The sequence below is a fragment of the Chinchilla lanigera genome, unplaced genomic scaffold (genome assembly GCF_000276665.1).
Source record: "Chinchilla lanigera isolate Chin_1 unplaced genomic scaffold, ChiLan1.0 scaffold00064, whole genome shotgun sequence".
Classification (NCBI taxonomy): domain Eukaryota; kingdom Metazoa; phylum Chordata; class Mammalia; order Rodentia; family Chinchillidae; genus Chinchilla; species Chinchilla lanigera.
In genome coordinates, this window is record NW_004955465.1 from 4487911 (window position 1) to 4510743 (window position 22833).

Consider the following 22833-nt stretch of genomic DNA (forward strand, 5'->3'; position numbering starts at 1 on the left):
GCAATCTCAATTAAAATACCATTAGTATACCTCACAGATCTGGAGAAAACACTCCTAAAGTTCATCTGGAACCAGGAGAGTCATAGAAGAGCAAAAGCAACCTTGGGAAACAAAGGAAAGGTAGGAGGCATCACAATTCCTGACATAAAATTATATTACAAAGCTACTGTGATAAAATCAGCATGGTACTGGCAAAAAAAAAGACCCAAAGATCAATGGAACAGATTAGAAGATACAGATACAACTACAAACACACTCAGTCACCTTATCTTCTACAAAGGGGCCAAACATGTTCGATGAATGGAAGATAGCCTCTTTAATAAATGTTGCTGGAAAAACTGGCTTTCCACATGCTGAAGACTAAAACTAGATCCATGTCTTTCACAATGCACTAAATTAAAGTCAGAATGGATCAAAGATCTAAATATTAAAACAGACACACTAAATTTATTGGAAGAGAAATTAGGTAGAAACCTTGACGATACGAATATGCAGAGAGTTCATGAACAAAAACCAAACTGCATGGGAAATACTTCAAAAAATCAACAATTGGGATCTATCTTATTGAAAAGTTTTTGCACATCTAAAGAAATCACCAATAGAGTAAAAAGAAAACCCATGAATTGGGAAAAAATTTTAGCCAACTACCCCTCAGACAAAGGACTTCTATCTAGGACTTAGAAAGAAATAAAAAAATGTCAGGCCCTTCAAATTCAAAGACCCAATACAAAAATGGGTATCTGAGATGAATACACACTTCTCAAATGGAGACATACTAGTGGCAAATAAATACATGAAAAAATGTTCAACATCATTAGTCATTCAAAAAATGCAAATTAAAACAACACTGAGATTCCATCTCACCCCAGAAAGAATGGCTGTCATCAAGAAATCAACCAAAAACAAGTGTTGGAGAGGTTGTGGGGAGAAGGGAACCCTACTCCACTGCTGGTCGGAGTGTAGATTGGTGAAACCACTGTGGAGATCAGTTTGGAGATTCCTCACAAAACTAGTATTGGAAGTTCCATTTAACCCAGCTATTCCCCTTCTGGGTATTTTCCCAAAAGAATTAAAGACATCATACCACAGTGATACATGTGCACCCATGTTTATAGCAGCACAATTTGTTATAGCTAAATCTTGGAAACAACTCAGATGCCCATCTACTGAGGAATGGATAAAAAGGATGTGGTACTTTTATACAATGGAGTATCACTCAGCTATTAAAAACGATAAACTCAAGGCTGGGGATTTAGCTCAGCGGCATAGCACCTGCCTTGCAAGCGCGAGGCTGTGAGTTCGATTCCCCGTACTGGAAAAAAGAGAGAGAAAAAAAAGAAAAACTCGAGGCTTTTGTAGGTAAATGGATGCAACTAGAGACCATACTCATAAGTGAAATAAATTGGACCCACATGTGTAATCATCATATTGTCTCCTTGGTGCAGGAACCTGAAAGACTAGGTTAAACTCAAAACGTACAATAGATGATAGGAAATGGAAAGAAATTGCTCAAAGGAAGGAACGACTGGGATGAGGGAAAGAAGAAAAAAGAAAGAAGGAAGGCAAAATAGAAATATATATATGAATAGCTGTGATGACTGTATTGCTAATGTCTGATTGTGTATTGAGATGAACAGTTAATGCTCACAATTTTTTATGTTCTAATCGACTTTGTATGCTTGTGTCTGGTGGTCTGAACAACTGATTTGAAGGTAACAATATGCAATGGAATTACAATGGTGAACTCCTACCATCTTGTTTAGTGAAACTCTGTAATATCTCTATGCTTTATTGAAGAATTATTTTCTTATTCTCTTTGATGGTTTGAGCAATCTTTCATTCTTACATCTGGTAATCAGAGCAATGTAGTTGAGGATAGTGATATGCAATGTAACAACAATTGTTGATTTGTATTAATTTGTCTTGAGAGCCTGTATCACTTTGAATGTTCTTGCTTTGATTTGTTTATGCTCGTGATATTGGTATGCTGCTACCATTTTATTTTTTTGTTTGTTTGTTTCTCATTTACTGCTCTCTTTAAAATAAAAAAAATTGCAAAGATTAAAATAAATTAATTAATACTCAAGGCCTTTGTAGGGGAAAATGATTTCCTCACTCTGAAGAAAGATGAAGGCAACTGGTTTGCTTTGTTGATCTGCTTCTTCTCTCCTCTTGGATTCTTCCTTATTGGTAATAATTCGCCAAATCTAATCTTTTACTCACCCTAATCCTTTAAATACTTCAAGGTTCACCTCAGAAACCATTTTTTCAGTGAATGCCTCTTAGATATTCCCAGGTACAGTGGTCTGTTATCCATTCCAAATTTCCTGAGCTTTCCAGTGAGTATGATAGCGGTACCCATCTTCTTTCCTCAGGAAAGGGAACAAGAAGGCTGGGGATTAACACAGCCATCCCTTGGTATCAGCCAGATTATGTCCAGGACACCTGTGGATTTCAAAAGCCCTGGATATCTGTGTCCCTTATATAAAATGGTATTGTACTTACATAGATTTATGCATAGCCTATTGGAAACTTGTATTGTCTAGATGATTTATAATTCCTAATACAAGGTTTATGGGATATAATGGTTGTTTTACTCTATTGTTTAGGGAATAATGCTGAGGAAAGAGTCTGCATGTTCAGTACAGACACAGTTATTTTATTTCAAATATTTTCTATCTGAGGTTGGTTGAATCCGTACATACGGAGCCCACATATAAGGAGAGCTGGTTGTGGATTTCTGCTCCATTACACTCAATGCCTTAAAGACTGAAAGACTGTTGGCTGAGTCAAAATGAGTGAATAAAAGAATATTCAACTGAGTTCTTCCTTGCAAAGGGAAAATCGGTCTCTTCTCACGGTTTTGTATTTAGAGATAACTTGAAGGGTTGAGGTCTTAATTTCTGGGTAGCATGGCTTGCAGGAGAAAGCTGCCGCAGCTGAATCCTGTGTGGTTTCACAGTTGCTTGGGGGACTTGGGGATCAGAAGGCAGTGAGAACCGGTGCTGGATGTGAGTAGAGACATCAGCAAGAGTAGCAGTATAATCAAATGACATTTGTTATTTGTTAATCCTATACAATTAACACTGACACAGAGAAAATGTGATTTGCGGGGCTACAGTGTGATCACATGGTACCTCAGGAAATCATGTTGGATTTAGTTGCAGGTGCGAAATTAACCAGTGTTATTTTCATAAACGCTATAATTAACCCAGATTTTCAGCAAGAGGTCTTTAAGGTTCTAGAGAATTCTCTATCGTCATCCCTCCTTGTGTATTTGCTTCTGAAATGGTGGCATTCACCTGGGCAGATTTTCTCCGTCAGTTTTGACTTGCTCCTCATTCTAAGTGCAGTGGTAAATATCAGAACTGTGCTTGTTTATCTACAAGGATCCCTCTTTGTACCTGTGATTCAAAACTATGCGCTACAGGTTTTTCTAAATGTTTCATTTTCCTTCCAGTAAGTACACTCTATATTTGGCTTTGTTGTATTTGCCAGTTAAGAATGCAGAATTTATTATTATGTGCTTAAAGCAATCATTTAACACTGACATTTTAAGTATGACAATAATCCAAGTAATTGTCACCCATTCAGTTAACTGAAAACATCTTTACTTCCCGAGACAACTAATTATAATGCAGTGTTACTATCTTTTAATTGTAGACATGTTTGTTTTTGTGTTTATTTTGGTTAGGCTGCTTTCAAGGATATCCCTAGTCTCAAACTTGGCAATCTGCCCTTACTCTGTCTCCGATGTTTTCTGAAAATTAATGAAAATATCTGTGGCAACAACTTTGAAGGAAAACAAGAGGACTTTTATTTTTTCATGAGCTTTGTTCATGACTCAGGATGTTAGATTATGAGGTATTTTTAAGAGTCTGATCAATTGCTATGTAAATAGGGATTAATTTCAAATATACCCAAAGACCATAGATGCTTTTAGGTATTTCAAGTCCTATTTTTCTATGTGACTCTTTACCAATAGAGGAGGATAGTGTTTTTCTTTTAGTTTCATTAGACTTAGGTTCAAATTCCACTCTGGCTTTTATCTTTGAGGAAAGTTCTCTTGTGATTTGCTTTACACAGAGATTATTGCCCTGTTTCCTCATTTTGAAATCTTCTAAATTCAGGAATTTTTAACTGCCTAATTTCAATGTCTTCATTTAGAGTTAATTTAGATTGCAGTCAAATATTTCATTCACTTTTTCTTATTATATTATATTCTTCTTGCCATTTCATACACTGTGCTCCTAAGTTACCTACTGAGTGTATTTTTGTGTATGTTGTTCTTACAAAGTTGTGTATGTGTTCTTACAAAGTTAATAATGTCGTAGTTATGAGAAAAAGCACAAAAATATTTTATTTCACATAATCCAGATTTTTACCATGTTTCTCAATTTATTTTCATGTGCAGTGTCTGTGATTGCTCAAGGCAGATACAGTTCCAATGCTGTGAACTGTAAATTTTTTCTAAACACACACTCACACAAACACACCCTCACTGAAACATAACACATTGCAGTTTTGTTAAGAAGATGTTTTTACTAAGAAATCTGGTAACTTCTCCAGATCATTCTTGCTGTCCAAGAGCAAGTGAATTTAATAATCATCCTGTCTCCTATAAAACATGCAGACTCATAGCACCTACTACAACCCTAAAATTTAAATCAATAAATAATTCAATTATTCTTTCACCTCTGTGGTAATTAGCTTTTGTCTAGAACTTGGTCAGATAGTCGCTTCTGGTATAAGGAGAAATATGAGAAGGTAATGTCTTGATATCTTTTATTTCTACAGTTGGAAATGGGAAAAGGACAGTTTGATTGGAAAATTCTGAGCAGCCACCTAAGCATAGCTGTGCAGTCTATGCAAACCTTAAACTTACAGTTTACTGTCTTTTGTTCATTCAAAGAAATAGAGCATTCACCACAGTCCAGGCCTAACATGGCATACCTTGGATTTACATTAGGATTTAGATTAGAATTTGGTATTGCTCAGTTTAGGCTGCTAAAAATATGTAGAAAGACTGAGTGGTTTAACCATGAATATTTATTTTTCACAGTTTTAGACTCAGTGTCTGGTGAAGGCTTCTGGCTTATAGACTACTGTCTTGTTGTATCTTCCCATGATGGACAGAGAAAACTCTAGTCCTTGTACTCCAAGGACACCTATCCCTTCATAGAAGCTGCCTTGTCATGATGTAATCTAAGCCTAATTCCCTGTCAATGTCCACACCTCCTAATACCATCTTATTAGGTGTTGGGGCTTTCAAAATAACAATTTTTTTGGGAAACGAACGTGTAGTTCTTAACAGGATTCTTCATCCAAAATGACAAAGTTTAATTAAAATTTGTTCAATTTTTCTAAAAGATAAACATGACAGTGATAGGTAAAGAATGGAATAGACCTACTGGCCCCAGGTATGAGCTGACCTGGGTGATCAATTGTTCTACATAGAAAAGAGATTTCTCTATTGTTATAACCTAACATGCAGCCATAGTTGGTTCCAATTTACCCAGATCTCACCAAATTCTGCCTTGACAGAACAGCTTTCTATCTTGACCCAACAGTGAATGTCTTCCTTGTTACTGTGATCATTCTCATTTGCTTCTGTCTTGGTTACTTTTCTCTCATTGCTGAGACAAAATACCCAATGCCCAAAATTAAGGAAGGAAAGGTTTATTTAGCTTACAGTTTGTGGAGGTTTAAGTCTATACTTGGCTGGCTCCAAGGCAGAGTGGCACATGGCAGAGGGCAAAAGTTCATGGTGGTGGCAGATTGCAAAAGCAGCAAAAACAAAAGGGAGGAGTGGTGGCAAGCAGTTTCTTTCTCTCCCTTATATGTGCACACTATCCACCCCAGGGCGGGTGTAGTGCTCACACCTATAATCCAAGTATTGGACCATGGATGGATTATAAACTCTAGAAGCCTACCCCTAAGACTACATGAGGCTTTTTGGGGACATCCAGACACAAACCATAACAGCTTCTCATAGTATGGGTCAGTCTCTAACAAGGTCTTATTTTGTGAAAGGTTTTTTTTTTTTTTTTTTTTGAGATTTACTTGATGTACAAAAACAGAAACCAAGAAATCTGCACCCTAGTAATGTATGCAATTTTGAATTGGGCATCTGTACACACCCATGTTATATTGATAGGACCATCTCATCTTTTGGAGATAAGCTTAATTTTTAATATAAGTGCGTGGAAAGATAAACTAGATTCCATGAACCTATCAGTGATGTCCTGAGGCCCTTCTCTGAGCCAACACCTACAGCAGCAGAGGGGAAGGAGTCCCTTATGACCAGCTGATGGGAAAGAAAAAAAGACAAACACAGTCTGCAGAGGGTTGGTTCAAGAGGAAAACAGATTGTTGTTGTGTTACAGCTCATGCAGTTGTGCTCCTGCAAGAGAACGGGTATGGGAAACTCTCCCCCGGGTGCCACTTTTCTAAACACAACTAGTTCTGTGATTACTTTTACGTTAAAAGTGAACTTGACCATGGAAAAAGTTTGTGGTAGAGACAAATGGCCTGGCTGGTTGGATGGGGTCCTGAAAGGGAAAAGATGAGGGAATATGGCATAAGGAATTTGGGTGAAGAGATATGTCCGTCTACCTTTGTGTAGATACCAAAGGAGAAGATCTTTGTAAGCATGTTCTATAACATCAAGGGAAGCCTAAAACCACTGATAGTACTAAATCTTATTTATGCTATGTTTTCATCCTATACACACAGTTACAATAGAGTTCAATTTGTAAATTAGGCATGGCATAAAAGAGTAATAGCAACAACTAATGAAATACAACGTTTATAACACCGCACTGTAATAAAATTGCTAGAATCACTATTCTGTCTTTGGGGCCATCATTAAGTAAAAAAAAAAAAAAATGGGCACAAATACTGTGATAGTGTGAGAGTTAATCTGAAAACTGAGCAAATTAACTCCTAATTGACTAGCAGGCACCTAATGTGTACAGGATACAACAGACGAAGAGATGATTAATATCACATGGGAGCAGGACCACGCAAGATGTCATGGCACTACTCACAATAATGCAGAATTTAGCACCTACAGATTGTGTATTTCTGAAGCTTTCCATTTAATATTTTCGGAGCATGGAGGACTGTGGATAACTGAAAATGTGGAAAGTCCAACCATGGATAAGAGGGGACTGCTGTCTTGCATTTAACATGCACAAGCAGCATCCGCCTGGAAGAGCACTAAACAAACAAGGTAACAAAATTACTCAACTGTTGAGCATTGACCAGTATCTATTATCAACCGCCTTAGTGCTGGCACAACGGCTTCATGGAGCAAATAGGGATGTGACAGTGATGGGAGTTATGCACAGGTCTAAAAATGTGAGCTGCCATTCACTGCAACTTATATTAACTACTGCTGTCAAATCCCCAAGCTATTGTCAATAGAAATAAATTACGATAAAGCAAGGAGACTGCATGTCAACTTGAATGGGATTAATAAATGCCTAGCAGATCAGTAAAGCATGGCTCAGGGTGTGTCTGTGGATGATTGACGTGTAGGCCAGGACACTGAGTAGACCTTTTCAGTTGTGGGTCACAATGACGCACAGGTCATTTTCAGGCTGGTAGCCTGGATGGAATGAAAGGGGAAGAAGAAGTGTGCTCATCTGAAGAGCTCTGGTCTTCCCAAATGGAGGCGTCCTTTGTTACAAGTGCTTTTGGGCATTAGTTTTTAAGTTTCCAGGTTCTTCATCTAAAACAGACTTATACCAGTGACTTTCCAGTGAGCTTCTAGGCCTTTAGTCTTGAACTGACGCTACCTCCCTGATGCTTCTTTTCCTGCTGCTTCCAGCCTTTTGGACCAAACAGCTACTGAATCCTCCATCTGTCCGAGGCTCATATGGCCACTGTGGACTCTCCTGTCTCTGATTCTGTAAGACATCTAATAAATTCCCTTGCATAATTATGCGTATATTATCTATTGATTCTGTTCCTCTGGAGGACCCTAACTGATACAGAAAGCAACCAGACACTTGGTGGACTACATTGGAACAGAAGAGGCAGCAACTCAGCTTAACTAGGAGATGTGGGTTTGTGTCTGTTGCCAACTGGGCCATTGCCAGGATTGTTATCTAAACATTTACAGAGTGTTTGATCTGCTAGCTCAGAGTATTTTGCAGCACTGCCTCAGCACAGTACAAAGGGCTCATTGAAGTCAAAGGAGATGCAGGTGTAGACACATGAGCCACTAATCCTCACGCATTTCCCACCATCCTGAGGCTTCCAGCCTGATAGACTGATGAGATAGCTGTTTAGAAGTGCAGCTCAGGTGCCTGCTCGAAACTGATAGCTGGACAGATAGAGAGCCATCCTTTAAGGAAGCTGGAGATATGCACGAAATCAGAGGCTATAATACGGGAGGCCCCAGGACAGAGAATAATTGGGAGCCACGGGCTAGAAGTGCAATCAACCTCACTTACAGTTTCTCCCAGGGACTCACCTGGGTAATTTGTGTTTTCTGACCTAACAACTTTGGTCTGTCTAGTACTAGATGTCCTAGTTTCCAGAAGGAAATCATTTCCATCTCAGGACACACAACTTTAAGCCACAACCACTACCAGATCATGTCAGGCTCTTCACATCCACAGACGAGCAGGTAAAGAAGGAGTCAGGATGAGTGTCAAGGTTAGTTTTCACTCATCATCCATCACTGACAGAGTGTCTTGGTTACTTTTCTCTCCTTGCTGGGGCAAAATACCTGATGCCCAAAATTAAGGAAAGAAAGGTTTATTTTGCTTACAGTTTGTGGAGGTTTCAGTCCATACTTGGCAGGTTACAAGGCAGAGTGACACATGGCAGAGGGCTACAGCTCATGGCAGCAGAACACAGCAAAAGCAACAAGCACACAAGGGAGGAATGGCCACAAGCAGCCTCTTCCTCTCCCTTACATATGCCAACTGTCCACCCCAGGGAGGGTGCAGCTCTCACACCCATAATCAATCAAACTCTAAAAGCCTGCCCCATGGCCGCATGAGGCTTTGGGAGGACACCCAGATACAAACCATAACAATGTGGCAGGAAAGGGAGGCTAGGTTTGGCTCCAGGTGACCAGTTTGGAGTGTCTCCTAGTGTTCTGGTGCTGAGCTTTAACTCAGTGGATAAGCAGAGCAGCCGCAGCCTGTGAGGAGCATGTTATCTAGGACATGCTAACAGGCAAGGCCTCTAGACCAGCAGAGGTGCTTTACTGGGAGAAATGGGACCTGGAGTCTATGGTGGAGGAAGGAAAGAAAGAGTTTCAAGTTAACCTGGAGATCAACTGCAGCATTTGCATTGTAATAGTGTACTTACTCACTCCCTAATTCTCCCAGGAAATGAGACTGACCAGAATCATAGAACAATTTTTAGCAGATGTGAATTGCTATGTGAAACAGATCTGAATAGTACAAGGGGTGGGGGCTACTGTGAAGGACACTATGGTGTTCCACGCAAAAATGCCATCATCCAAGTGCCCCTACTCCAGTTGCTGGGGATCCTGGCTGCTGATGGTGCAGAGGTGAGCACCCTTTTTGGAATTCTGCATGAAAGCTTGGTCCTCTTGCCTCACTTTGAGACTGCAGGATGGGTGACTAACTCCAGATTATCAGCAGATGCCCCAGTTACAACTTCATTGTGGGTACATCTTACCTTCTTCTCATCCAAGCAGGGACAGCTCTCAGATTCTCTCTTTGACGGTCCCCTTGCTTCAATTGTGCCTTTAAGTGTCGAGGACAGTTACTTCAGAAGAGAGAGCTGAACATTTCTGTGATTTGAGCTCACCTTGCTAATCAACATCACGCCATTCAGCTTGTTTTCCCCACTGAAAAAGCTTCAGAAATGGCATATAAAATTATCCAAATGTGAAATTTTTGAATGTACTATCTTGTAAGCTTCATGTACATTTTATATGATTGAATTTTTTAAATTTACCTTTTAAAATTTACTGAACTACACTTCAGGAAATGCATGCATATAACCATAAAAGATAAAGGAAAAAATTGTTTATATTAAGAAAAACAAAACTCTTGCAGTCACTTTTACATGTCAGATCTGCAGCTCACAAATAGCACATGCTTACAACAATATATATGTATATATACATATTAAAATTTATGTATATAAATTAGCAAAGCATTTTGCAAATTGCAAACATATATTTGTTTTGGGCTAGTATCTCAAAATTATTCAACCAGATGAGGCTTTCCCCCAGTTCCTTTTAGAATATGTCTTGACACATTTTTTATTTGTATGCCAGATGTAATCCCATCACTTTGGAAGGATGAGACAGGAGAATTGCAAGTTTGAGTCTTGCATAGGCAACTTAGACACTGTCTCAAAATAAAAAATAAAAATGGCTGGGGATGTTGCTCACTGCAAGGACCTGGGTTCCATCCCCAGTATGTATAAATAAATAAAAATAAATATCACTTATGAATATATCATTTAAATACAATTTCAATGATGCCATTTATAGAAATGGGACCTCTATTTGAATATTTTACAGGGTGTTTATTTTTTTTTAACTTATGAAGGAAAAAATTCCTTAAGCTCTTCTAGCAACAGAATAGTCACAAAAAATAGGTCAGCCTCTCATTACTTCTCTTTCCTATCATCATCACAATTTCTGACACTCAGTTCTACCAGGTGCATTTTCTATGAATCCTTTGGAAATGTGTCTTAAAGGTTAGTCTTGTTTTCCAGAAAAAGGATTAGTCAAAGTAAACATCTTGGGAGTTGATTTCCAGGAACGTCCTGCATTCAGGTTTTTGTGGAAGTTTGTGTGTGTGCATATGTATTGACAGAGAGACTCAAAAATTACTCAGAATAAATTTAATTAGCTCTTTAATTCTAGATTTCCTCAGAGCTATCAACACAAATTACTTTTTATAATAGGTGACTAAATAAAACAACTCTGGGTAAAATTGGAAAGAAAAAGAATTAGTACATTATGTATTTTGTTGCACTAAATTATGAGGATATATTTCCCTCTCTTTTAAGTCTTTATTTAGAAATTTTAATAGAAGATACAAATTAATAATTACTAAGCTTCTTTTGACATAGCTGGAATGATTTAAATTTTATTTCTATAGCAAACATACATCTCAATAAATGCAGAAGGAAGTGAAATTCAGATCTTTTCTATTATTTGTTTACAAAATAGTATCATTATTACTATTAATGCAGATAACAATAATATAATTCTATGAGCTGATATTATTATTATTGAACACTTTCTGTAAGAAAAATTCTATGCTAATAATTTTACATGAAATCTCTCCTTTAATTTCTCCATTAACCATTGAATTAGGCATAATGTTGCAGGTATTATTTTAGAGATGTGATACTCAAATGTACATAGTTACTATGTGATGAAATTTATTCTCAAAGCAGTTCTTTCTGATTTAAAAATGCATGCTTTTGAAACTATGTTAAATATTTACTTCTGACACTGTATTCGTATATCAAGTATATGTGTATGTGTCACATACGTGTTGCTAAGAAGAGTTCATTCCTTGTGCTCTGTGCATTTTCAGCTCAGTGCAGTTGAACTAAGCCTTCCTGAGAACTACTGTGCATTATACATTGTTGTAGACGCTGGCAAAAGGGTAGTCATAGTCTTGTCATCAGCATTTGGTTATGATTACTCATAATTTGTGTGCATCTTGAACTTGAGTTGATTCTGAGTTACACTATTTTGGAATGGGGTGATTTGAGATGCAGAGCGCATTTGACCTGTGACTGTATTTTGCCTGGAAAGGTAAAATTAACCTCAGTTCTACAACAAAACTGTCTAAAACACAACAGAATAGTATTCAGCCATAAAGAAGTGTGAAATTATATCATGAGAAATGGATGGAAATGGAGACCCCACTTTGTACCATAGTTAATTTTTTTTTTAAAGTGATGTGGACCTTTCCAGCATCTGACTTGTTTTCTTATGACACTTGATTCTCATAATAACTTAATAAGAGATTTTCACAAGTGTGTGAGGCCCAGAGACTAGATAATGCCAAATGCTTGATGACATTTTTATAAATTTTAAAAATTAAAAGAACTAACAAAGCAACAATGAAGACAAAATCAAAACAACACAAAAACAACAAAAACGATGCATGACCTCACAACAAAATGATGGGAATTTACAATGGTTGCTATATTACATACTGTCATCTTCAAAATGGCTATGCTATGAAGATTTGCTTTGCACTGTGTTTCACATATCTGACCCCTTGGGTGTTATCACACAGCTCGTCTATGTAACTGTTTTCAAAAATAACTGTATTTTTGTTCCAAGCCTTCATAACAATTTGTTTATGCATGAAGTATTCAGCTAGCTACCTTTCTTAAGTGCTTCATCAACACTGTAGCGAATGAAGCTAGCCCACTCCAGTAAGGTAAATGTTCTCCTTTAAGCTAACAGAGCAGCAGCAAAGCAAAGTGACTTCTTAAACCAGAAAGCATTTTAAAATAATAAGTGTAATAAAACTCAGACACTCCTGCTTCCCACTCTGGTGTCATTGTTTGGTCAGCAACAATACTTATCCTTAGTTCCCATTTATCTTAATTATCGTAAAGCATTGGCCTTATATTTACTTCTCCCCGTCTCTCAGAATATTCCCATGAGAAAAGTAGGTGCATTCTAATATTGCATCTGGTATTTATTCAGACTGTTAAAGAAAAGGCTATTCAGAAATGACAAAATTAATGTTCTAAAACAATCTCATAACAATGGAACATAAGCTGTACTGTTTGCAAAATGGCAAACAGACTTTGGTCACCTTTGCTTCAAGTGGTGACTTTGCTTTTGAAGTTTGCTTTTATTTTATTTTTTTGGAAGTTTGCTTTGAATTTTCTCTTTACACATGTGTCCCTGTCCCCTCCAAAGCTTCCTCCTTCCTTTCAGACCCTCATTGGAAATAACAGCCTGAAGAGTTTGGGAGTCTCTTTGGACCCCCTCTGTGTACTTCAGTTGCTGTTTTCTCATTAGAACATTCGTACTTCTGTGCCTCAGTGGGAAAGATCAGTTATTGCAGTGTCAGTAGTGGTAATATTACCCCCAAGATTCAGCAATTTTCAAAGATCTTTTAACTTAATTAGAGGCATTTGTTGTAAGTTGAATTAAACCTATTAAAAGTGCAATGTGTTATATTAAATGTATAGTACCCAAATTAGCCAGGAAGACAGTTTTTTGGGGAAGAGTCTAGTTTAAAAAATGCTAACAAAATAATAAATGCGAGAAGTTCTTTCAACAAGTTTTCTAAAAGTTGAAAGAATGAATAAAAATTTTATTCAAATATTTGATATAAGTGTATATATACAGATACCTTTATAAAAAGGATACACATTTCATATAAATATTTGAAATAATGACAACAAAGCAATAGTAGATTTGAGCATTTTAATAACTTTCTGAAAAACAAAACTGATGCCATTTATATTATATATTACTATTAATTCAGCAATCATATAATTATAGTGTTGTATTTTTTATGACACTGTCTTATTATGTACCCCAGGCCAGCCTTGAACTCATTATGTAGTCCAGGTTGGCTTCAGACCCACACCTGCTTCAATCTCCATTGTGGTGGGGTTAGAGGTGTGTCTCCATACCTGACTCATATTTTGATAAGTACTTTTTTTTTCCAACTAAGTACCTGCTTATCTTCATGTATTTTCTTTTGCTTCCTTGTGCGCATGATGTCAAAATGAACTCCTCTAAGGGTCCCTACAAATCAAGTCTCTTAATGATACACTGCAGTGGATTTATTAGGCTTTCTTTAGCTGACATTGAAAAAGTATGCTAATGATAGCTTTGAATTTCATATGCCTATGCAAAAAAGATGGCACAGGCTGCACCAATATTAAAATGGGTGAGTTAAAGGGTAGACTATGTTAAAGGATAGGCTGAGTGAGGCAGATCATACTTTTGTTTGAAGCCATTAAGAAAACCTTTTACTTAAAAACCATTATTTTAACACATTTGTTTTTAAGCACTTACTATACAAAGCACATGGTGTTGGCATCTGGAATATAGCCATGAACAAGATAGAAACAGTTCCTGCTTCCATGGGCAGTTACTGACTCACTGACATCAGCTTGCGTTTTAACTGGGTTCCAGCATAACTTCACTATATGTGTGTGCTAGTTAGCCAGGGAAAAGCTGATCATCCCCTGGAAGCCGGGGAGCAAAAGCATGAGAGAAGGTATTGGGGTCTACAGTTTCCTTCAAGGGCGTGCCCCTGAGGTCCTGAAGACCTCCTGGCAGGCTTCACCTCTTAGTTCCTACCATCTTCCAGTAATGCCGTTCCTTAACAATGAGTCTTTAAAGGACATGCTGGGTCCAAACTCCAGTAATGTGAGTGAGTTGGAAACATCCTCTGCCATCCCTACCGATTCCATATAGTCAGAGTGCTATGGACTATGCGTATGAACAGTTTAGGCATCAGAACAAAATCAAATTCATGTCTGGATGCTGTTCTTGACTCTATCTCTGCATTGCTGTGTGATCTACAGTGAGTAATAGCCAGCTTTTACAATGCTGAGACATATTGGACATGTAAAACTTAAAGAAAGAGACTTTTAAGATCATGGTTTCAGGGGATTTAGTACAAGGTTAGCAGACTCCAAGGCAGGAGCACCACGGCAGAAGGACGTGGTGGAGCAAAGCTGCGTAGTTTGCTGTGGTCAGGAAGCAGGGCAGGGGTGTGGTATCCGAGAGGAATGGGCCAGGGAACATATAGAGCACCCAAATCACACCTCCATGATCTACCCAGATACATCCAGAATTGTGCTTTCTCAGTCTCTTAGGAGCTTCTTAAACCAATGAAGTTGATAGAATTAAAGTTAAGTGTCCTAGGATGTAGTTTGAATCTTATTTCTCAATCCTTTATCTATAAAATGGGTACCACAACATATATTCTTTAAAGCAGCCCTGGAAATTAGATTTGATATGTAAAGGCCCCCAATACATAATGTATTCAATATATGATAGCAATTATTAAATCAGTATTATTGTGTATACCCAAAACTCTCATTTCCTTTGAAAACTCTTATCCATAAACTATTTTTTGAGGAAGTAGATGAAGGAAGATTTGTCTTGATTGAGTTTGGTGCTATAAATTAGCATGTAGGAAAACAATTTCTTCAACAGATAATTTTATGTTGCTCAGTGCTGAGCTATCCTATTTCATTCAAAACTAAAGTTGACACCCAACTGGGTACAAACATTTCAAAATGTTTAAGTTTCACATCATTTTTACAGAATTTGGATGGCTTTTTATTTGAACGTTGGTGACTTTAAACTTATGTTTCCAGCTCTGTTATCTTTTGAAATCCCTCTCCACAAATACAACTAATATCGGACACATCTGTGCTGTAACTTGAGTGTTTTCATGAGAAGGTCAGTATGAGCTCATCTTTTTCTTTCAGTTTCATTGTTTATTATCACGTTTGCAGTACATAAGGAATATATTCATCATGAGAAGTTGGTATGTGTACAAACATTTTAATTTTTCCCTCACTTCCTCCCCTGCCTACCCCGCGTCCTTGTCTTGATCCCTTCCAGTTGAAAAAGAGCTGTCTCCTTATTTCTTATTACAGTGGTACCTTGGTTCACAAACTTAATCCGTCCCATTAGGATGGCTGGGCTAAGATGGGGAAGATGGCTGTGTTCAGGTTAGTGTAGGGGAGATGGCCATGGTCGTGTTTCTTTCCTGATGCAGAGTTCAGGAACAGGAGCAAAATTTTGGTGAACACTTCTGAATTGCAAAGGAGCTGATTTTTTGCAAATAGAAGTGTTCGTGAACTGAGGAATTACTTACCTATATTTTACTTACTCTTTATATTGCATTTCTCGCATAAGAGAAACCGCGTGATATTTAAGCTTGTGTATATGCTCTACTTAACAGTGTGGTCTCAAGGTGCATCCATTTTCCTACAAATTACTCAAGTTTATCCTTCCTTGTGGCAGAGAAGTACTCTGTCTTGTATAAGTACATGTTCTTTATCATTGATGGACATATACATAGCTTTCAAGAGTCAGCTACTATGAATTGTTCTGCTATAAACATGAATATGCATATATCATATGGTGTTTTTGACTGCTTTGGTAAGACACCTAGAAGGGGAATAGCTGGGCTGAATGGAATTTCTAGTTTTAGTTCTTTGAGGCATCTCCAAACTGATTTCTGTAGAGGTTCTACAAGTTTACAGTCCCATGAACAATGTAGAAGTGTTCTTTTTTAAAAACAACAGCCTCCTTAGCATTTTCTAGTATTTGATTACTTTTTCTTTTTGAGACAGTTTCATTATGCAATTCAGGCTGGTCTTGAACTCACACCAGTCCTTCTGCCTCAGCCTCCTGAGTGTTGAGATTACAGGTGTGCCCCACCACACCCTGTATTATTTGATTTCTTGAAGATAGTAATTCTTTCTGGAGTGATATGGAATTTCAGTGTTGTTTTAATTTGTATTTCTCTAATGACTGAGATGTGAGTATGTTTTTCATGCATTTATGGACTACTTGTATGTCTTCATTTGGTAAGTGTCTATTCGTTTCAGTTGCCAATGTTTAGTAGGGTCTTTTCTTGGGGTGTCTAATTTTTTGAGTCCTTTATATACTCTAGATATTAGTTGGAATAGTTGGCCAGTTTTTCCCATTCTTTAAGTTGTCTCTTCACTCTTTTGGTTGTTTCCTTTGCTGTGCAGAAGCTCTTTAATTTGATGTGATCCTATTTGTTGATTTTGATGTTATTTATTATGCTTTTTCCCTCTCTCCTACCAATTTTTTCCTTGTTTATTCTTTCCTTAGAAAGGTCACCTTTGGATGCCCTATCTACTCTAAACATTTTGGAACTGTCTTTGAATCTTTGTTTTCTTTCAGCTCCCATATTCAAACAGTCTCCAATTTGTGTACATATTGATCAGTCATCTTCTAATTCCACACATTGCCTCTGTTCCATTACTACTACATTATTTTCCTTGAAAGAGCCGCTATTTGTGCTCAGAGAGAGGTGTTATGAGTTGGACTCAAAAATGATGCATTGAAATCCTAATTCCCATTGCTTCAAAATGTGACCTTGTTTGGAGATAGGACCACTGCAGTTGGAAGCTAAGCTGAGGTCATACTGGAGTAGAGTGGACCCCTAGTTCAATATGGCTGATAGCCCATGTGGGATGATAGCAAAGTATTTATCACACTGGGTATTATCCCTGTGATTTATTTATCTTTTCATATGTCTAACTCTGCCAATTATACAGAGAATTCTGAGGGTGAATGACAATGTTGTACATTGGTGGGAAGTCAAACACTGCACTGAACTTCCAGACTTCTGACCTTTGACTGTTATGTATCCTATTGCTGTCTAACTCACAGGTGGCCATTTTGGATTCTGTCATCTATGATCCAGTGGATGACCATTGAGATTTTTCTAGTTCTGCTCTTATAAGCCCACCTGAAAAATCTCTTGTATCATTGTATATATATTACATTGAATCTGTTCCTCTAGAGAACCCTTTTAAAAGCATATAGTTAGAAAACTCTTTGTGGTGTTAACTGGAGAAAATCACTTAACTGATTTGGGCTGTAGCTTTTACAGAAATTTGAGGGAGTATAATGAAGTCTTAACAGAACCATGGCTTGGACCTAAGCATGTTTCTTTACATTTTTTTTTACTCAGTTCCTGAAAAGATTATTCTTAGAAAGCCTCAGAGTCACTGAAGACATACATCTCAAAACTTCCTGATTAATGGAACACAGTGAAAATGAAAAGTACCTAAATAAAATACTTACTATAGTTATATGTTTTAAAAAACCTTAGTTTTAAAAATATAATTCATCCAGAATATATTCGGTTAAGCCAGAAGAAGAGAATATGGAAATTTTAGTGCCATCTATTGGTAGTGATTTTAAAATAAGGATTATTATACACAACTGATGGCTAACACGTCTTCATTGTATACAAAGTCTTAGGATTTCTGTTGATTATAGAAAAGAGCTTAAGAGTACCTTCCATACTTTTTCCCAAAGCAATCTTGGTCTTTTTATATGTTATTATTATTATTATTACACCGATGGATCCTAGAAATCTTGTTTGATTTTGGGTCTCTACGAGGACCGCACATGTGAGCGGGATAGATGTGTGTCATATGAAATGTGGTTGAAGTTCAGAGAAATAGGTTTCATTTAATAGCTGAATACTGGATGACCTTCCTATTCTTCTAACCCTCTGGCAGCTAACCCCGTGAGCGATAGAGGAGCTGTCTGCATGAGCTGAGGAGTAGCTGCTGGCCTCAATGTGATTTTGCAGTGATCTGTGTGCTCTATGGCTTCCTTCATAACCAACAAATCAATTCCCACTATGCGTATTACACACCCCAGTGGCAGAGGCCATTTATTATCCTTTTGATGGTCATACTCTTTGTACATAACCAAGAAAGATTACAGAGGAAGAAAGAACAGTTGAAATGTAGTTGAGATATTTTGTAGCGCTGCTGCATTTTATAATGTGCCGTGCATGTTTACAATAATCACAAAGGTGCTCTCTTTGAAGACAATTTTAAAACATGAAGCAAAATTATTTTTGAATGAAATATATTTGAAGAAAGATTGATAGAGATAGCCATGAATAAAATTCCATATCAGACCGCATTGAGATTTCAGATACAAATTCAAAATTATTAAAATAATAGAACTACCACATTTTGTTGTCATATGGGCATGTCTTACGAGGCTAATACAGCTTTCTTCAATTAATGATGTTTTGGATGCTTTCTTTTATTTGTCTATAATCAACTACTTCTTCTGATACTTTCTAATTTTGCAAGCTGTAAAATTTAATTCCAAAGGACTGCTTCAAAAATTTTCCTAATTCTTTAAATCCACCTGCTATAGTTATCAATACTAAACAAATGAAAACAAATGTTGAATTGTGTTGACAATGAATGAGACAATTGAATAGTTTGAATTAAACATAGATGGTACATAGTGAAATTTGGGTGCTGGTTGTTCTAAACAAGTCTGACAAACAAATGTAGATTTCTGAGGGTGGCTTAGAAGCATTTTATTAGTGAAACGAATGGCAAAAGCATGACTTTATAGTGGTTTTGGTGCACAAGCAGAGACACTTAGTCATTTATGTCAATGGATATGAAAACAACAGTGGAAATTTCCAAAGGTCAAAGAAGCTACTGTCTTTTCTGGTTTGCATCATTTGAGATTTTCCAGTTTTTTGCAAACAACACAATGGCAAATCTGCATTTGATTTTCCCTTCTCTTTGAAGAGGCAAAACAGTGACAGAATAATTAACTGAAAAAAGAGATCATGTACAGGGTATTTTGCTGTAGCAATGTAGACAGCTCTGGATTTGATTTCACATGATGGCGTGTACAGTAAGGTGTTCTGGGATTCTTCTGTAGGACACTTAGTTCCCTGACCGCATCACTGTATATAAACCAAACTCTCTGGGGCAGGGTCTGCTTCTTGTTTGGTCCTCTATTTGTGTAATTGAAAAACAAGCTCAGTACAGAGACTGGCTTTCAGTTAGGTGAGGCTCCACATCTTCATGGCAAAATGCAGACAAGAACAACACAAAGAAACTCTCAGTGACACTTTTGATGACTCAGTCCTGTGCATACCAAAAATCCAGAGTTAAGGATGTGGGTTCTCTTCTGTTTGCTGAGGTCACTGCTGTCAGACTTTTGTTTCCCTTATTTATCTTTTCTTTTTGCCAAAATCACCATCATATTTGATAATTTTCAGAATGGATGCTAAAAAAAGACGTAAGATACATCCTGTACATATGCCGGCTACCCACAGTGAATTAATCACTGTCTGTTGCAAGCATAAACTAAAAAGACAATAACAGTAATAATGAAAATGGGGAACGGGAATCTAGAGGTAGAGGGAGAAAGATGAGTGAGAAGGGGGATAAAATGAATCAAGATATGTTAAGTACATGCATATTCCCTAAGATAAAGGTAAGCATCATGTACCTCAACTATGTATTATTAAACAACTATATATATGTATGTCTATGTCTATGAATTTCATTTCTGTGCTCTGCTTTCCAGCAGTTAGTCACTAAGTCAAATGAACTACTTATTCTTGTGCTAGTTTCTGCCTTGGCAAGTATGTTTTATCATTAGGACTATTTTTGGTGATGAACTTAATGAATCACTCCAGAAAATCACTCTAAAATAGTTAGACAAGCTAGCCCAGGAATTTGGAGGCTAGTTCCTAGAAGTTCAAGTCCAGGTTTAATTTATCATGTGATGTACACTAATGATCTTAACTGCTTTAATTAAATAACAAATATTTGCATACTCATATTTATAACTCTTAGAAAGATAAAAGGGAAAATATGAAAATTATATCATTTATGCAGAGTTTCTACATTTGGGGGGCATGATGAAAAGCTATCATTTTTCAAAAAAGCACTGTTAAGTAGAGAAGAGAAAGGAGGTATAGCATGTTGAGTATTTGTTGTCTCATGGGTACACCACTGTAAGAGACCATTCAAAGTGTTTCACATCTGTTGGTTAGAGGCAGGCCCCTGGGATGTTGACCCTTGGGATGTGGGAAGTGCTACTGTTTTCTTTCTCTGGCTGAGAAAACTTAAGCATAGAGAATCATACTCAAGAATCAGGTCATAGATAGCCTCTGCACTGTGGTAACTGTATTACCTCTCTATATTCTTGGATAAATGATTTCTGATTGTGCACTTATTTTCAGAAGTCCTCTTTATCTTCTTTCTCACAAAAATTATAATTTTAGAAACTATGAAAACATCTCTTGCTCCCAAAGCTAACCATAGAGTGGTAATCAGAGCTAAATCAGAACAATTTTCACGGTATTCGTTTATATTTATTTTCAACACAAGATATCTTTAATGTGTGAAGGAATGAAATAATTCCTATTCATGTATTTTAATGCTATGTTAATAACTCTCTAATTTTGAAGATTAAATAGTTGATCTTTAACAGACTACATACACCTAAGTTAAATGTTTATGAAGAGAGAATATTGTGGGCAAGTGAGATAAACAGGAATATATTTGAGTTTTCAAAATTTTTTTCTAAAAATGTTATTTAAATTTATTTCCACATTTCTCAATAAACTTTTTTAATTATAACAAGACACATGTAACATAAAATTGACCATCTTAACCCTTTTAAATGTACAGGTCAGCAGTAAGTCTATTCATATTGCAGTAGAACCAATCTCCAGAAGTGTATTAGCCTGCAACACTGAAGCTGTATACCTACGGAATAGCAACTCCCAACAATGCCTTTCTTCTCGGCCCTGGGAAACTCCCATTCAACTTTCTCTTGCTATGATTCTAACTGCTACAGATATTTCATAGAGGCAGAATCATTCCATATTTTTCCTCTTGCAACTAGATTGTTTTATTTAATGTAACATCCTCAAGGTTTATTCATGTTATAGCATATGTTGAAATTTGTGCTTTTTTAAAAAAAGCTGAATAATCTATTTTATGTACACTACATTTTATTTTTTCATTAATTCACCAATGACATTCATGTTGTTTACATATGTTGGCTTTTGTAGCTAATACTGGGATGTACAAATACCACTTATACAGCCTACTTTTAATTCCATATGCCACTTCCAATGTTTATCCAGTTGTGGCATTGCTTGATTATATGGTAACGCATATTTTAATTTTAGGGGTATGTCTTATAGATGTTGAATCATTTCACACTCTTGTTAATAATACACAAGGAGGGGCCAGAGATATAGCTCAATAGCGCAGCACCTGCCTGGCAAGTGCAAGGTTATGAGTTCAATCCCCGGTACCAAAAAAACAAAAAACAAAACAAAACAAAAAAACACAAAGATTCCAGTTTCTCTATATCTTTGCCAGTAATTGTTTTTTTTTCTTTATTTTTAGGTAGCCACATCTCATTGTGATTTTGATGTGCTTTTCCCTGATCCATGTTTATGTTCCCTTTACTCATCCGTTATAACAAAAAGAAGCAAATATTTTCAATTATCACATATATTTAAAGCCATTTCATTCAGTTTATTTCCACACTGTCTCTATTATAATTGTCAGAATATCTCTTTTGGTGTTGTACTACAATCTCAACATATGTGTCAGCCAGCTTTCCATTGCTGTGACAAAATACCTGGGAGAAGCAACTTGAAGGAGGAAAGGTTTGTTGCTGCTGACAGTTCCAGAGGTTCTACTACAGGGTCCTTGGTATTGTTTCTAGTCCTGTGGTGAGGCAGAGCATCATGGTGGGGAGCACATAGTGGAACAGAGCAGCTCAGCTCACCTCATGACAGACAGGAAGCAGAGAGAGAGGGAGAAAAGAAGTGAGCACCAGGGGTCAGTGACCTAATATCCCCTTCAAGGGCAAACCCCAGCACCCTGCACCCTTCAACTAAGTCCTGTCTCCCAGATTTTCCACCACCTCCCAGCAGTGCCATTAGCTGGGGGCCGAGCCATTCACACATGAGTCACCGGGAGGTGTTTAAGACCCGGAGCTTACAGAGTATATCTGTTTTCTTTCTTTCCAGCAGTTTTTCAATGGCTGGTACTGGTGGACCTGGAGGGCTCTTCAAGTATCTCCACTTTGTGAGGGTGTCGGTGTTTTCAGAACTGCAGCTTGTGCAGTGGCAAAGCCAGGGCTTCTGGTGCACCATCCTGCTGATGGCTTCCCTCTGCTTCCTGAGGCTCTGCCTGCATTACTTTGCCCAGTGGCTTTTCCTCCAAGCCATCTCAACTCCTGTGACAAAGTGAGTAATTCCTTGGAAATTCAAAAGAATGTACTTTCATTATATTGATAGG

The 22833-nt window shown here is 37.3% G+C and overlaps 1 protein-coding gene across 1 annotated transcript in view; it reads left to right on the forward strand.

The window, feature by feature from the left end:
* Ofcc1 (orofacial cleft 1 candidate 1) overlaps positions 1 to 22833 on the forward strand; it is a 310574-nt gene that overhangs the window by 182804 nt on the left and 104937 nt on the right. Inside the window, exon 14 of the mRNA XM_013521801.1 lies at positions 22563 to 22781. Coding sequence (XP_013377255.1) covers positions 22563 to 22781 — 219 coding nt within the window. The remainder of the gene's footprint in view (positions 1 to 22562; positions 22782 to 22833) is intronic.